The 18062-nt window shown below is 40.7% G+C and overlaps 1 protein-coding gene across 1 annotated transcript in view; it reads left to right on the forward strand.

The window, feature by feature from the left end:
- Positions 1 to 18062, forward strand: part of CIRSR (corepressor of RBPJ and splicing regulator) — a 65130-nt gene that overhangs the window by 34864 nt on the left and 12204 nt on the right. Inside the window, 2 exon segments of the mRNA XM_089690482.1 lie at positions 5066 to 5172; positions 10573 to 10664. Of these exon segments, the coding sequence (XP_089546608.1) occupies positions 5066 to 5172; positions 10573 to 10664 (199 nt within the window).

Consider the following 18062-nt stretch of genomic DNA (forward strand, 5'->3'; position numbering starts at 1 on the left):
AACATCTGACAAATAGATCTAAAAACACTGAAGCAACAGACTTTGTGAAAATTAATATTTGGGTTAATTCTCAAAACTTTTGGCCAGGGCTGTATTGTATTAGCAGCAGGAATGTCATAAACCAGCAGGAACAAGTTTTATTCTCATGTGTTGTGTGCTAGGCACAGCGCTTCCTCAAAGAATATTTGAAAAAGAGCTATGTCTTTTGTCACGGTTCCCCCACAGCGACTAGCTAACCGAGGCGCGCACGTGCGGCCGTGACTTGGGGTAAGAGGGAATAAGGGGGACTTAACTTTGAATATATATGTAAGTATATAACACCAGCCGTGATATACTTTCACAGCCCGCACTACCTCTTGGCCACCACTGGAGGGAGACTCCACTCCAATCCAGCCGGCCGACCACACAGGGGCAGACACAAATCTTACATGCAATCTGGTGCACTAATTAGGGTTGAGGAGCAGCCTAGCAATTGGCACACCCTTCTAGGATTCCTCCAGCTATCCTACAAGCTAGAACCCCGGTGTTAATCACTCTTCCACTGTCCACACACCCCCACACCAGACACACCACAAACGATAGCTTGCCACCACCCAACAGTTTTACTGGCCTGCTGGGACACCACACACACACAGATCTCTGTCTGGCAGATCTACGTTTACAATCTGCACGCAATCTGCCAACACGCAGTGCAATTGCATACAGATAGGCAATGAACTTGACCGAGCAAATAGACACACACAATCACATACAATGTAATCTCTCCGGAGATATGAGCTCGCTTAAATATACAGAAGTCACTTATTAATTTTATGATTTAATATCCCAAAGTGTGCAGTGCATAAAATATGTATAAAGTATAAAAAGTTACAGAAAATACAACAAATACAAGAAGACACACAATTGGCTATTGACTATAAAATAAAAGGGAATAAAAAACAGAAATAAAACTTTTACCAAGATTTATCCTGCGACTGGAGCAAGTCAGAGAAAGTCCACGATCCGTCAGTCAATAAGGACGGGCTCCATACGAATCACAACGCCCATATCTCAAGTCCTCAATTTATGGGAATATGGACGTGGGCTGGACACGAGCCCTTGGCTAATCAACCCTGGGGGGTTGAAATGCCCAAAGTCGATTGGACCAGGAACGGTTTGAATCACCAAGTCAGGGATTGAATTTCCGACACCAGTGCATCAGTCTGAGCGCGACAGTACCAATCACTGTTCAGCTGTCGCAATTCGGCGCCACATAACCATTTCCTGCATTTTTCTGGTATTCTACATAGGCCACAAATACGGTTTTTACATGCAGATGTAGCCCACAGAGTGCCCAATCAGAAGGAAGTATTTTCATCTCTCTGCAACTAATATTTTAGCTTTTATTAGAGATCAAATCTATTCCTTTGATCTGTGATATACTTTAAAGCTCGACAGACACCTTGGAGCCCTCTCTTGGTACCCCCCCCCCCCCCCCCCCGTTGTCTGTAAAGCCGAAATGTCTAATATGTAGGTGACAAATTTTATTGGCACCCCGGTGTTACCTCCTTCCAGAGGAAGCTCTGTCCCTTCAGATGCTAATTGGTGACCATCTGTCTCTGAACTCTGAACACATATTACCATGGAATGAGCTAAACCTACACTGTCATATTTTCTACAGATCACATCTCAGCTACTCAAATCTTTATATTTATGTCATATCTCAGCTACTCAAATCTTACATGTACGTTACACCTAGCACGAAACATGTCAGAATAGAATTTGTTTCTGCTGGCTACTTTAATAAGGGAAGATTATTTTGCTTCTCGTTGTGCAGCATTCCTGTTGCTAATACAATTGATTGTTTTCTTGGAGAGGCACCAAGCCAGCACCTGAAATGTAATTGTGGAGCGTGCAGCCTCATCTCACCTAGAGCAGTATATGAAATATTTAACCATTTTTGCGCTGATGCCTCCCGGCCCTTTTAAGAGCTTCTAGATGCCGGGAGACGAAGGTGGACATTCAGGTCATGTGACCGCTGTAATTGGTTACCACAGCGGGCACATGATCGGAATGATCCCAATTCCAAGTATGGATCAGGAGCTTACTGATCACCGCCGGTTACCGTGCTTTATATAGGGCCGTATATATGCGACCACTGGGCATTAAGGCCCACCTGCTGAGTGGCCGTGTATATATGTGTGGCCAGCGCCAACTGGTTAAAGGATAAATTAACCTTTGGAACACGTTACATGTTCCACCTGTTTTTAGAGTGGAACATATACCATGTTCCAGCATCTGCATCCTCTCCCCCTGGCCCCCCCCCCTTCTCTGCTACAACGGGCAAGGGATCCTCTCCCCGCACCCACTGTCACAAGTTAAAAAACAGCGTGGCAATGTAGGGCTCTAGCCACAAGGCCAGGTCATTCATTCACAGTTTCCTGTGAATGGGTGGACTTCAGGTACCGTCAGCCATTGTGGCTGATGGCTTGTAGTTCTCCATGCACTACGAGAGTGCTGGTGAGGGCTCCCGTAGTCAATTGATTTTCCTGCTCTGCCTGTGCCATATGAGGTATGGGCAGACAGCTATCCTGAGAGTCTGCAATAGCTTGCTTTGCATGCTCCATAAAACAAAAAAATAATAAATGCACGTTTTGTTTTTTTTTGTTTTGTTTGGTTTTTTTTTTAACCTGCAAATCATTTTTTTTTTTTTCCAAAAATTTAACTTTGGCCTTTAGACTATTACTTCACCATCTGCAAAAGCCAGTTTAATTGCTTTCATGTTGATATAGTAATTCTGATTTGGAACACTTGTGTTGTCACCAAAGACTAGAGTTCCTGGTCTGCATTACTATTTTGGGTTATTTCATTTAAGTATTAAAGCAAATGGATCAACATGACAGCCGAAGGGGAGGTCAGCTGATATTCTTTCAGTAATGATTTCTTTGAAGTAGCAGGGTTATTTTAAAACATTTTAAAATCTAAGATGTAAAACCCAAGTATGGCATACAAATGATAAGTAATTTATGCAGGTTTAGTTCACACCATTTAAGGTACAGCTAACCTGTCATAACATACATTTGAAAGAGTGAAATGTACGTCTCTTTTTTTACATAGGAAAATATTGGTAATTATAGCAAATTGGTTACAGAAATAGCAATTCAGCAGCAGTCCAGTCAAGGATTCCTCTTGCAGTAGGCATGCCACGCATTGCTATTTCCTAAATCAATGGTCAGAGCGTACCTTTCACCGATTCATCAGCGTAGCTATCTAGCACATGGCAGCAGCTTCTATTTATACAACATAAAACAAAGAAAACCGAAATCTGATCATATTTGCTCATATAAATGGTTGAAACTATACTAATTCCCCACCTCTTCTAAACTATTAAAAAGTTCACACCCTATTTGGACACATTCCAGAAGCTGGACATTTCTCTCAAACTTTTTTAACCATCACTATCTACAATGCAGATAGGCTGTAAGTTACTAAAACTTTACCTGCTAATTATGAGTAACTCCACTTTTGCTGAGAAAAAATATTAACCTCCTGGGTCATCAATGTCCTTTGTAAGGATTTTAACAAACTTTGTTGCAGCTTCCTACCTTTTAGTTATTCTGACAAAATAGCTGTTTGTGTGTGTCCATGTACAGAGTGACTACTACACTTCCATTGTATGGAAGTGTCTTTATAATTATCTATCTGCTGCTGCACCGAAAGGGCTCTGAGGAAAGTGGCAAGGCCAGCTTTCCTTTTTGGCATGATTTTTTTCCTTTGTGAGTATCTCACCAAAAATGAAATTTTTGTTGCAGGGGGTGCTCAAATTCTACTTGTATCTTCGTGCAGACTTCTGGGAAAATCCGTGAGCCAATCGCACAAGCAGGAAATGACATTTCTGGGGGGTATTCTGTACACATTCTGTATAGAGCACCTCCAGGTTGCTACATTACATTGCATTTTAAAGAAAATTACAGTGTTGCAGATTGAGAAGGAATGGTCAATTTAATAACATTCAATTACAATATGACTTGTGTGACTCTCTCCTCTCTCTTCTCTCTCTCTCTCTCTATCTCTCTATCTATATTTTTTTTTTTTTTTTATTTGCTATTTTTTTCCTACAAAAGTGGCATTACCCTGTAAGTAATTTCTCTAGCTGAGGAAAAAATGTTTCCAAGACTTTGGAATATGTGAATTAAATGACATTTGTGTTTATGTTCTTGGAGTTCCTCTTTAACAGTCATCTCTACCCTCTTCGTGTTAAAATTGTGGCACGGTAATGGCTAGGATTTAGAAATGACGACCGATCAATTTTGGAGGTTAACTGTGTCTATTAATGTACCAGTCAGAGCTCTGTTCCTTCCCCTATGTGTTTCACTGTTCCTATGTTGCCTGTTATTCTCATATGCTTTAGTCTGATGGCAAACTAAGCTGCCAAGGCCTGTGCCTTTTAAACCTATTGTAATTATTTCAATAAGCAGAAATTTTTCCCGTACATTCATAATGGCCTTCACTGCAGGGATAACAAGTATGAAATGAGCATTTAAAGGGCATTTGTGAGTGGCACAAATTTACGTCTTGCCAATCGTGAAGTGAGCTGTGGGTGCCAGCCTTTAAGTGGAATAATGATCATTCCAAGTAGCTGGATTTTAAGTATGGCCCATATTCCACCACTGTATTGTGCTGCGAACATGAAAGTTTCTAGCTGGCAGTCGCATATTTTTCTGGTGTGGTTGCTTTGTACTGGATGGTAAGCTGCCAAGAAGCTCGTTGCTTAGTCTAGGGAACACCAGGACCCCTTCCACCGTTGTCCTGTAATGAGAATCCTCTACAATACACCAAGCATTAGTAAGTTACATAAGAGGAGAATCCGGCTCCTCGCTTTAACACAAATGCAATTATACTGTATTCCGAATCTCCTGGTTGCTGTTTTAGAAAATCATATCCGATGCTTTTCCCAGCAGAAGATTATTGAGTTGATTTAGCTGCGATTTGACTTAACAAAGCTTCAAACACATTCCTACCGCGGAGTCAGAATAAAGATAGGTAGATATCAGTGATGCATTCAAACCAAAATTCCTCTTCACAGGACCATCAATGCACCCCTCGGAGTTAATGGCGGAGATGAGAAACAGTGGGTTTGCTCTGAAACAAAATGTACTGGGAAGAAACCTGACCGTAAATGATCCATCGCAGGTAATGATCTTTTTTATTTATTTATTTTATCAGTAAGCTGAAAATATCTATAAATTTACATGCGATTACTTGAAAATTGCTACTTAGCATTCGTAAGGCAGTAAAAGAACATTAAAATGGCTTATGTTGGCGGAAGATTTTTTTTTTTTTATTATATACCTTCTATATCAAGGAAGTATACAAAACATTTTTTTTTAATTTCATCTTGCATAAATTGAACAGCATTTCTCCAAGTAAGTGCCAACCTAGGGGATGGCTGTCATCCTGAAATACATTGTTCTTTCCCGAAATACAGTGTTCTTTTCCTGATACCTACTGGCTGAGCCCGGAGAGGCTTTGAATAGGAACAATAGAAAGAATTTGTTTCTAAATGGACACATTGGTGATCGGCTATGCTCCACATTGACTTGATGCCGGGATTACAAAAAAAAAAAAAAACTGGGTGCATTAGGCTTTGTATCATCCCGACACACAGAGATTGCTGTAATTGAATATTCATAATAAAAGGCAGCTATCTCCACAGCAACAACACACCTAAGTGTAATGCTGGAGCTGCCTGATGACCACTCCATAAAGCTTTTTTCCTGAGCAATCTGTTCGCAAGCCACTTTAGTGATGGATTTGTCAAGAGCCTTTGAAGACAGACAAAGCACTGCATGGGCACAAACTGCAACACATTAGAACACTTTGTAAAGGACAGGGATATTAAACTTAGTGCAATGTATTACTTTCACTCTATATTCATGTTTTGTATCTTGTCCATTTTATTGTGCTCTGCTTGCACATTACATTGTCCCTCTGCTGTACAGAAGGCTTTTATGGCTGTTGAATGTTTGAAATAGAGAATTCATGCTAACAACTGAGCTGTTATATTGCATAAACAAAGTCTACTTTTTTTTCACCATTTTGCTACTTTTGCCATCTCTTCTGGAAAAAGTGTGCAAAATTATTATGGGGTTATTTGCGTTGATAGAGCCTGTAGCTGCCTTTTTTTTAAGGTGTCAAAAAGAACAGTTGCTGTTACTGCAGCCATGTCTATAGTACGATTTTTGATACATCTGTCTTGTAATGGCTACATAATCCACAATCCATTTTTTTTTTTTTTTTTTCTTTCTTTCTTTTCCTTTCCTTTATTGTTTCAAGGTTGATTAATACCATCTCATGTCATCTAAATGTGAGTGGGATATTTAAGAATAACATACAAATATATGGTTGTATTTTCCCCAGTAGATGTCATAGCCACAGCAAGAGTGATTGGGTGGGCCTACATAAAATCACAAAAGTCCCTTAGACTTTACACATTACTTTCTGATTGTACAGTCTTTGCACCTGTCTTACTGGATATAGATGGATTGTTTAGGAAGGCATACTATTGCACAGTATTAGTAACTCTAAAGAGGATTGTACAATCTGCTTGGAACAGGGGCGGACTGACCATTTGGAAACTCGGGCACTGCCCGAGGGCCCGGGGTCAGTAGGGGGCACCATGAGATGCCCCAGGTACCTTTTTCATAGGCTTTTTTGAGTTTGGGCAAGGACACAGGGTACCCCATGATCCCCTATTGTCCGGGGGCCCCATGAGTTGTCAGTCCGCCCCTGGATTGGAAAATGTATGACAATCTCAAAGCAAATCTGAAGACAAAAATGTAATTCATTGCAGTGTGTTAGACATTAGAGGTGACCGCTTAAAGGGATAATAAAACTTCTGTTTTCTGTTTTTTTTCTTTTTTTTTATTAAAATAATACACATATTATATTTACTTACTCTGTGCCACCCCCTTCCTCCTCCACTGGATTTGATTGACAGACTTGGAGATAGCTCCCTCCTCTCTGGATTTGATTGACAGACTTGGGAACCAATGGCTCCCACTGCTATCAATCTGCCCAGTGAAGAGGGACAGAGCTTGGAGAGCTGCAGCTCTCCTGCACCGCACTGGATAGACATCAGCTCAGGTAAGTATAAGAGGGTGTGAGGGGGGAGTCTTAGACAAAGAAGGTTTTATACTTTAGTGCATAGTATGCATTAAGGTAATAAAAACCTTGAAGCTTTAGAACCACTTTAGTTTTCTTTTTCCTTTTTATTGTAACCTTGTGATCCTGTCAGTACCACACTTCCTGTCTTAGCCCTGGTTCAAACCCGTGTGACTTCAAGGGCGACATGTGATTTATAAATCGCACCTGAAGTCACATCTAATGTATTTCTATGGCACTGTCTTAATCAGTGCAATTTGAAGTAACGCAATTTCAAAAATAGTTCCTGTATTACTTTTACTTTTTTTCCGATTTCATTGTGACTTGCATTGACTTCTGATAAATGAAGTCGCAAGCCGCAGTGAAATCAAAGGTACAAATCTCACTGATCTGTGGCTTTGAAACTTCAAGTGAAGTAGCGCAATTTCAAAGTCGCATAAAGTGTGAAGCAGTGCTTAGGGTGACACCGATTCACTGCACTATACTTATGGAGGAGCAACCTAGGCTGCTCTCCTGACTTGCACTTTAAATGCATTCATTCTCCTCTCCTCATCTCTGTTACATAGAGAGGAGGTGTTTTGTGATTCATAGCAGATATCTGGGAAAGGTGATACTATGGTTTTAGAAAGTTACAAGGAAACAGGAATTTTGGCAAGACCAAAAATTATTGTTTTCCTGTCTTGCAAAAAATAAGTTTTTATTCTAACTCAAGTAAACAAGTATTTTTTTGGCAGTAATTTACATTAAATAGCAGACACCTCAGATGGAACACTTTTGTCTTTTTCCATCTCTTTGTCACCCAAGAAGATCCCATACCCAGAGGGTATGAGATCTCCTCCTTACAGCATCTAGCTCCTATGTTCTTTGGCCTGCTCCCTCCGGTGCTTCTTTATTGGTTCATTATTGCTTATCACAGGGATAGTCCAGTATAGAGAATTTAGAGGCAAAAGGGGGTAAGCCAGAGGCCACAGTATCTAGTTGCTGTTTCCATGTGAATGTATGCAAGGTTTCAGGGGCACCTCAAGCACTCTACAAGAACTGGAATTTGTCACTTAGACTTGCCTGCTATTCAGTGTAAGTGTCAGTTTCTTAGTTTTACCTTAAGCAAAATGCTTGGAGGTTTTTTTGTAAGACCAGATTATGTTGGTGCTTTATTCCATATGTTGGTGACTTACAGTCAAGCAGAGAGTAAAGGCAGCCAGACACAGCAATGCTGCCAGTTGATGGTCTCAGAACTTGCCTCCCCCCATGTATGTACGATGAAAGCAGCTTTTTGTAAGTGTGGTTATTGTCTATACTTCAAGAGAAGATTCACTTCTCAGGGTACTCTGTGGTGGTTTTATGGCTTTCCTGTTCAGTAATAAGTGTACATTGTTGTGGGCATGGAGCAGGTTATTGTGCCTTTACCTTGCAGCTGTACTTAAAGGAAATCTATACTTTTTAAGATGTTCAAAACAATTTTTTTTTACATTTTAATAAATATGGATTTCTGAATACTAATATTTCACATTGAAACCTGCCTTTAAGTGCTAGTTCATACTGGAATTGCACAGGAGCATTGGTGTTCTCTTTGCTATTGACATGTTATTGAATCAAGATCAAAAGGCCTTCAGAAAGAAGGTTGCAGTGAATGGCTATGAGTCTGGTGCCTATGAGATTTAAAGATTGCCAAATTTCAAGAAAATCCTTCCACTGTAGAGAAATTAATCTAAAGTGGTATAGATTTCAAACAGCTGTTAATTTGCGCAGGATTGGCTGGCCCAGCGAATTCAGCCCAATTGCTAAACATTTGATGCTAAAAAAAGGCTCCAACAAGCCCAAATCTTAATTGCAGGATCAGCGGGCAACTCTTGCAACAGCGCATGTATAAATAGTCAGAGTTTGCACAAATTTATCCTATATAAAAGACACATCTGGTGCAAGACTAGTGTTCTCGTGTAATACACTATCCTATAAAATGAGCAATAAAACGGGAAATAGTCCTGTATAACAATAATGACATAATCAATTTCCAGCTAAAATAGTCAACAAAATGATTGCATACTGATTATATTTTGCCATTATGTAATGGAATAGATAGTCCTAGTGTTAAAACAGTCCAAACACTGATGGTTACCTCAGCGGTGAACTTGAAGCAGGTTCTAGAGTACACAAAAGAGAAAAGGGAAAGAGGCGCCTCAAAGTGTAGATGCTTACAGTATGAATTTATTATAACAGACAATTGGCAACTCACATAGGATTGGGATAAAAAGGCCCATCAATATCCATCCCAAGGGAGGTATCTACGGTGTATCAGCATTTATATCGGCCAGTTGTAGATGGAGAGGATCCCGAACCGAGGGCTGGAACGCTCATGGAGCGCAACGTGAGACGTGATGATGACAGCTCCGGATCTGAGACGTGTTTCCTGAGCATATGCACTGCAAATGTATTGTCAGCTGTGCTGCTTTTTCAAGCTAATCTAATCTTTTTATCCCAACCCTATCTGAGTTGCCAATTGTCTTTATAATAAATTTTAATTTCCCTTTTCTCTTTTTGTGTGCACGAATTTATCCTGCATATGAGGTATGCCTTCTGGAACAATGTGCTTTGGACTGATGAAACTAAGACAGTTGTTTGAGTTACAGAATGACAACTAAGAGTTGTTTGGTCACAGTCGGCATTGGGCAACAGGGCTGCTGTTAGAAGCCACAGGGCCCCATACAGCCAACCTGAGATGGCCCCCCCACCAAAAATAACCCCACAGTTTACTAAGCTTCTGTTGTGAATGAACACAGTGAGTGATTGGAACTGATCACTCCTTGTGTTCATTCAGGAAAGGTGGGGCCTGGTAAATGTGACATATTTACCAGACCCTTCCTCCACTCTCCATCCTGAAGTAGGATCCTATTGAGTGCTTTCAGCTGCTGTTGGGTAAGCCGGCAACACTACGGGGGTAGGGGCACACAGTGGAGCCTGAGCAGCAGAGGAAAACGGTGCACATTGAGGGGGGATCAGCATGACAGGGTGGGGGGAGGAATTACTGGAACCTATCCCCTGTATGGCTCTTCTCTCTGAAGCCAGCAGGAGGGAGAGGAGAAGAAGCCAGCTTTCAGCTGTGCTGATATTATTTTTAATATTTTAATGCCCTATTATATGGAGCTGAGCTTCAATATGTAGGTGGGGTGTTGTATGGTTTTTGGCTTTAGTGTAGGTGGAGACCCAGGAGGTCCCATTATCTTATTGCCCGGGGCTGTAGCGGTTAGAACGTTTCAAAAATACCAACAAATACCAAAATATCTTTTTTGATATTAAGCTCCATTTTACCAATCTGTTTGAAGTTCTTGATTGGAATAAACAGTCAAACTCGGTAGCTAATCTTTTGATGCTGCATTTGCTTTGATCTATTTTTATAATTTGTTTATAGCCAAATATCTTCTTCCTTTATAGGTCTATGTAGTCAGTGATGCAGAGGAAGAAGATGACCCAGAAGTGGAGTTTTTAAAATCCCTAACAACTAAACAAAAACAGAAACTTCTAAGGTATGAAGCTATGAAGTGACTAATCTTGAAGTAAAAAAGCATTCCACTCACTAGATCAAACTTTTCCTCCTTGTACCTCTCATCAATAACACTGAACTTATTGCTTCAACTTCAACAATTCTGCGATCAGAGAATGGGTACTGACCCATAAAAAGGTTTAAATGGGAATGTGTAATGTTCTTTAAAAAGTACAAGGTTTTGTTTTTTGGGTTTTTTTGTAACCTTCAGGTTATACTGCTGCCTGGACACTGGCAAACAAGAAGCTCCAAGAAGTCCAAGATCACCCCTCCTACTACCAGCATGTCTTGTGTTTTTTTTTTTGGGGGGGGGGGGTTTTCTAGTATCCTAGTAGGATGGACAGCTTTTCTTCAGCTCTACTATGATGAGGGCTAACTTTTATTTTTTGCAAATTTAGAATGGGTCAATAAAGACAATTAAGGTACCACATCCTAGAATCTATCAAAAAGGAAGGATTGTGAGGAATATGGCTTTTATGGTACTGTAACGGACATCATATACAACATATCAGATAAAATCATGCAAAAGTTTTATTACAAAAAATACATTAAAAGAAGTCCTACATTTAGAGTATATGTGGATGCTCATAGAAAAGCTAGAGATCCCAGCAGACTGAGACGCAGTTCTTATATTTATTACATACAGTGCTCAGCATAAATGAGTACACCCCAACAGATTTGTCAGAAAACCCTTTACTCTCCTTTCAGAATCAACATTTTCTATGGGACACTATACTACAAAATACCCCCACAAATGCAGGCCATTGATTGTAAACAAGATTTGTAAATTTGCACACACAAAGTATTTTTCCTAACAGATTCATTCAAGCCCATGTTGCAAAAATGATTACACCCCAATGAAAGTCTTAGGAGCAACACTAAATTTTGGACAACAAAATCCTAATTAACAAGAATTCAACTACAGGTGAGTCTAATTATTCATTAAACAGGTGTCCAGCAGACCGTTGGTTATAAAAGCGCGTTACTTAACAAAGAAAACCCCTTCCCATTTCATGCTGTCAGCAATGGCACCACATGGAAGAGAAAGGTCAGAAGGCCTGAGAAAGAAAATAATTTTTTTTTCACAAGAAAGGTGAAAGCTACAAGAAGATCAGCAAAGCTTTACTTATCAGTCAGAATACTGTAGCAACTCGATACAAAAATTTAACAAAGATGGAACTGCAACCATCTCACAGAGATGTCCAGGTCATCTACGGAAGTTAACATCTCAACAGGAGCGTCTTCAGATGAGAAGGGTTGCTGAAAATTGCCATGCAAGTTCACTGCAGTTAGCTTTAGAAATAGCCAAACTGGGGTGATTGTTTCCCTTGACACAATACTGCATACACTGCAGAGGAATGGCATGCCTGGGTGTCGTCCACGAAGGAAGCCTCTCCTAAAGCCCATGCACAAAAAAAGCCCGCCTAGAATTTGCCAGGGCCCGTGCTGAAAAAGACTACTGGAACACTGTACTCTGGAGTGATGAGACCAAGATAAATGTTTTTGGAACTGATGGCTTCAAAACTGTATGGCGTCGCAAAGGTGAGGTGTATAAAGAAATATGCATGTTGTTTACAGTGAAACATGGTGGTGGCAGTGTCCTTCTGTGGGGCTACATGAGTGCTGCTGGTGTCGTGGAGCTGCATTTCATTGATGGTATCATGAATTCACAGATGTACTGTTCTGTATTGAAAGAGAAGATGCTACCATCACTCCATGCCCTTTTGTCGTTGTGCACTTTTCCAACATGACAGTGATCCAAACTGCACATCTAAGTCCACTATTGCATTTTTGAAGAACAACAGGGTGAAAGTGATTCAAGTATGTCTCCTGATCTGAACCCAATCAAACACCTATGGGGAATTCTGATGAGACAAGTTCAGCATCACTCTCCATCCAGCATGCAGGCTCTAAGAGGTCGTTCTTGAAGAATGGAGAAAGATGTTTCAATATGTCGCCAACTTGTTCATTGCATGCCTAGAAGACTTGTCTTTACAATCATGGAGGTCATACAAAATACTACATTGTAGTAGCTTTTGTTGCGGGGTGTATTCATTTTTGCATCAACTAATCTGAGTAAAACTGAAGATTTTGTAATCTAAGTTATATTATTAACCTTACTTTCATGTAATGAGCTAAACAAATGTTCTATAGAACTCAGTTTTGTCAAAATTTAAGAAATTGTTAGTGTTCGTTGAGATATTGATTAAATTTTACTTTTCAAAAGGGGTGTACTCATTTATGCTGAGCACAGTACAACAAAAATTACATGGTTTTTTTCACAGATTTCTTAGGTAACAACTATCAGGAACCTGCCGGCAATTGGCATTTCTCAACGTGTTTCACGGTATTCACATCTTCTTCAGGAGTTTGGGGAGCAAGAAATCTCTGTGAAGAAATCAAGCATACAAATAATACATATTTCACAAACCACATATGTGAATACACCATATTAATATGTTTTCAGGACTTTTAAGATGGAGGGTACCAGATCTTACCCAGGGGTGCCAGACAGACTGCCCAAGCTAGAGAGGCAGAAACAAGGATCCACAACCCTCACCTAGGCGGACACGGGAGCAGTGTTGGTAGAATAGAAACTATAAAATCAAACACAACCACCAGAATGTAAACTAGTATGAATAACAGGGTCCTGAAAACCACCAGATATTTTAAGGTATAGCCAAAACTGTCTACCAGTAGGCAAATAGAATGGTAAACCAAATGGCAGGTGGATAGAGCAGCGTGGTCACAAGCCAAAGCCTCTTTAAAAAAAATGTTGACAGGTTGCCGTGTGTATGCACCAGGTGCTTACAAGTAAAAACCACATTAAGCCTCAGGCTAAAACGCTGTAAAGGAAAAAGAGGAGCCAAAAAATGCCAAAATAGGTTTCAAAAACCAGCAATGACGTGCATCTTTGCTGCTAGCATCTGTATGAAGCCTCACCATAAAGTATAGTCCTGCCACATACCGTCCACCTCCATCGGACATGCCTCTCCCTTAAATGCTGCTCCATCCTGCTCTGCACAGCCAGTCACAATTAGCTGGCATGTGACATCATCTCCGTGAATGTGCAGTGCCTATAACCAAGGACGCAGAGAGACAGGGTGGACAGCCTGCTCAGCAGCCAACCAGGCCAGCGGGTGGGAGGAGTCGTGGGTGGAGAAGCCACTTCACAGTCCCACCCCTCCATAGATCAGATACCTGCCAACCGAGAGAAGTTTCCCAGCCACCTAGCCGGTCCAAACTGACAAGCACACTGATGGGTAAAGAAAGAGAAAACCAAATAGCCAGACAGTCCAGAACTACTTAAAGAACCAAGCACAAAAATAACAAAAACAAATCCGTACCATTACAAAAATATAATTGAGACAATAGAATAAGTCAAAATGACTGGAGATGTAAGGGAAAGTAAAAATCAACTGTACTCATAAAAATAGAATCCTTTCTATGGTAACAGCCTGGTTAGTGGCCATAATAAGTAGACGTACAGTATATCCATAAAATTATACATAAATTAGACCATGAAACAATATATAAAAGAGTGCTAGGAAAGGGATTGCCAGCGGAAGACCATCGATATTTCACAAAAAAGGTTTAGAAGATAGCATCTCGTTGATGCCTGGAAGAGTTGTATCACCCAAGCATTCATTCCAAAGTGTCACCCACTGAAGGATCCGTCTGTCCCAGTCACCACCCCATGGATTAGGGGAGGTGACCTCAAGGACGAAGAAGCGAACAACGGTACTGTCAGCTGTGATGTAGCCCAATATACCAAGTAGCTGGGGTAAGTATCTTGCCATTGCCCAGTTAATAGATGTGATCGCCAGTTTTCTGTCGTATGGTCTTCCCAACATAGAACACCTGACATTGACATGACATTAAGTATAGCAACCCTTCAGTGGCACAGTTAGCAAAAGTGGAGGAATGATACCATCTCCCGTTAGTTAAATACGGGAACCCTCCTGGACCTAGCTAGTGTCCTAGCAGAATGGACACCTTTTCTCTAGCTCTACTATAATAAGGGCTAAACTTACTTTTTGCTAGCAATTTTTTTTCTTGGATTTTTTTCTTCAGTCAAGATTCTTTGCTACATCACTGTTGGAGTTTTCAATCCTATTGCAGCTATCCAGCACAGCTGCCCTCAGCCTGGTTTTTAATGTTCTGTATCTAGATCCTGCTGGGCTGAAAAGTGCAAGGCTAACGTGGAAGGGACTTCGGACACTGAGTTCCAAATGGGGTCTTTCAAGACTTTGTTCTGGTAAAAGTTAGTGGTAGAGTGCTTTCCGTGTTCAAAGCTGCTGCCATTGCCCTAACACTTGCCCTATCTCTGAAAACACAGTGAGTAGGCCGGACAGATTGAGCTCCAGGAGCTACCTTTTTGCACAGATCACAGCGCAATATTATTCCCTGTTTTTCCATAGCAGGAATTAATGCTTTTGGACTGAGTGCTAATGTCATCTGCTTGGTGGAGTGCCATGGTCACTCTTGCCTGCCTTACAGCATCGAGGAAGTATCTCCCCACTGTTGCTTCTGTTTGCAAGAGCCAATTCAAATTTTGATCTGCATTCTCTTTCTGCTTCTCATTTACAATGACTTTGGTCACTTATGGCCATCCGACCCTAATCTGCTACCAGCGGTCTGGATTTTGTGGATATACAGTGGCAAACATTATTATTTGATCCGCTGCAGATTTTGTAAGTTTGCCCACTTACAAAGAGGTGAAGGGTCTATAATTTTTATCATAGGTGTATTTTGAATGATAGAGACAGAATATCAACCAAAAATCCAGAAAAAACACATGATACAAATGTTATAAATTGAGTTGCAGCTCAGTGAGTAAAATAAGTATTTGATCCCCTATCAAATAACAATAATTCTGGCTCCCACAGACTGGCTATGTGCTCATGTGGTACACAGACTAGTTCTGTCAATTTTAACAAGGTGCTCCTAACGACAACTTGTTCTATATATAAATGACACCTTTCCAGAGAACCTTTCTTCCATTCAAACCTCACCACCATGGGCAAGACCAAAGAGCTGTCAAAGGACGTCAGGGACAATATTATTGAACTGTACAAGGCTGGAATGGGCTACATGATCACCAGCAAGAAATTTGGTGAGGAGGAGACTGTTAGAGTGATTATTCACAAATGGAAAAAATACAAAATAACCATCAATTGCCCTCGGTCTGGAGCCCCATGCAAGGATGATCACCAGAATAGTGAGAGATAAGCCAGAACTACACAGGAGGAGCTTGTGAATGAACTCAAGGTAGTTGGGACCACAGTCACCAAACAAACCATTGGTAACACAACACAATACACCTCCATGGATTGAAATCCTGCAGTGCCCTTAAAGTCCCCCTCCTCAAGAAGGCACATGTACAGGCCTGTCTGAAGTTTGCCAGGGAACATCTAATTAATTCAGAGAAGGATTGGGAGAAAGTGCTGTGGTCAGATGAGACCAAAATTGAGCTCTTTGACATTAACTCGACTTGCCGTGTTTGGAGGACGAAAATGCTGACTATGACCCTAAGAACATCATCCCTACAGTCAAGCACGAAGGTGGAAACTTTATGCTTTGTGGTTGTTTTTCTGCTAAAGGTCGACTTTGCCGCATTGAGAAACCAATGGACGGGGCCGTGTATTGTAAAATTTTGGATGAGAACCTTCTATCCTACATACTGCCAAGGAAAGTACTAAGGCATGTTTTGCTTGGGGATCAAATACTTATTTTGCTCACTAAACTGCAAGTCAATTTATATCAATTGTATCAAGTTTTTTTTCTGCATTTTTGGTTGATATTCTGTCTTTAGTATCGATTTTTTTTTTTTTTTTTTTTCCTGTTTTTTTTTTTGGTTGATATTCTGTCTCTATCATTTAAAATACGCCTATGATAAAAATTATAGACCCTTTATTTCTTTGTAAGTGGGCAAACTTACAAAGTCTGCAGAGGATCAAATAATTATTTTCCCCACTGTATGAGACTTTGCCTCGTGTGCTAAACCAGTATGTTGCCTTCCTGCAATGCAGTCGCAGCATGCCTGATGCTTGAAACAGAGGGACAGCCCTACTGTAACAGATGCTTACTTCTAATGGCTCCAGGGCTACTTGCAGTGTACACACCGATAGTGCCAGTGTCTGGAGTCATGTTGCCCTATGCTTTCTCCTGTCACTCTTTCTTTTCAGCTGAGGTTTTCACCAAGACTTTATGACCCAAATCACCAAGTTTTTTTGCTGATTGTGCTCATACAAGCACATTCCCATACCCTCTCCAACAGATTCTATATCTGGTTTGTTCATGACCCTAGCAGATTTTGAGCCATCAGCTGTAGAGACCCTGATTTTGAGTTGCTTAAGTACATGACTGGTGAGCTTGCCCCTGAGGAGTCAGTCTGCTACTATTACTCCCAAATTAAAGGCTTGCTATGGGGGCACTCGTGCATGCTTGAAACAGAGCCGGCTGTGTGCATCCATAGACATGCAGAGAGCTGGGAAAGTCATGCACATCACTGGATTAAGATTGGGCTCAGGTAAGTATTAGGGGGGCCGGCATAAAATGCATGAAAGTAAAAAAAAAATCTTCAGCCTTTAGAACCACTTTAACCCTTTAGGACCTCTCACCCATGTGTTATTCTGGGAGCCTTTACAAAATAAATATCCAGTACTCTTCAATGAATCCATGGTACAAATTTATTTAATGCAATAACAGGGTAAATGGCATAAGCCTGCTGACTTATTTTGGCTAATCCTGGCCTTAGTCATAGCCACGTATGGTTAGATCTCTGCATCCTTGTATACTCACCCACAACAGAAACAGGTAAAGCAGGAGTGACAGTAATATCGGAACTGTATTACTACAGAGAATGAAAAATGACAATATTATGAAAAACTTAAACAGACATTTTTGGAATCTAATGTTGCATTATATTCATTGCAGGTGGATTTATTCAAGAGTGCTAGCTACGTATGTTTGGATTGTGCTGCCCCTGTCAAGGAATATACTAGTTCCCTAGCTATCATTCTGATCCTTGGGTTCACCCACTAGCCAATAAGAGGTATTCAGCTAGGAAAGTCTGTCGTCCTGCATACATGTTTAACATTAATTACTTCCTAAGTAAGGAAACCATAGGATCAGTATAACAATCAGGGAATGACCTTCTTGTTTTTCTGGAAGCTGACAATAGCAACGCTAGTATTTCTTTCATGGTAGGTTCCATCCAGGCAGATGTAAGAATTTCCCTTTTTTTTTTTCCCACATGCATTTCTGCTGAACAATTGCTAGTTATCTATCCACACACAGACCCAGATGATCATAAAAGCAGGTTTTTAATAGAGTTGGGGGGGGATAAATGCCTGTGCCAGTTTTGTTTTTGCCGATT

This window comes from Staurois parvus, unplaced genomic scaffold, assembly GCF_062004578.1.
Source record: "Staurois parvus isolate SC_StPar_1 unplaced genomic scaffold, SC_StPar_1.0 ptg000530l, whole genome shotgun sequence".
Lineage (NCBI taxonomy): Eukaryota > Metazoa > Chordata > Amphibia > Anura > Ranidae > Staurois > Staurois parvus.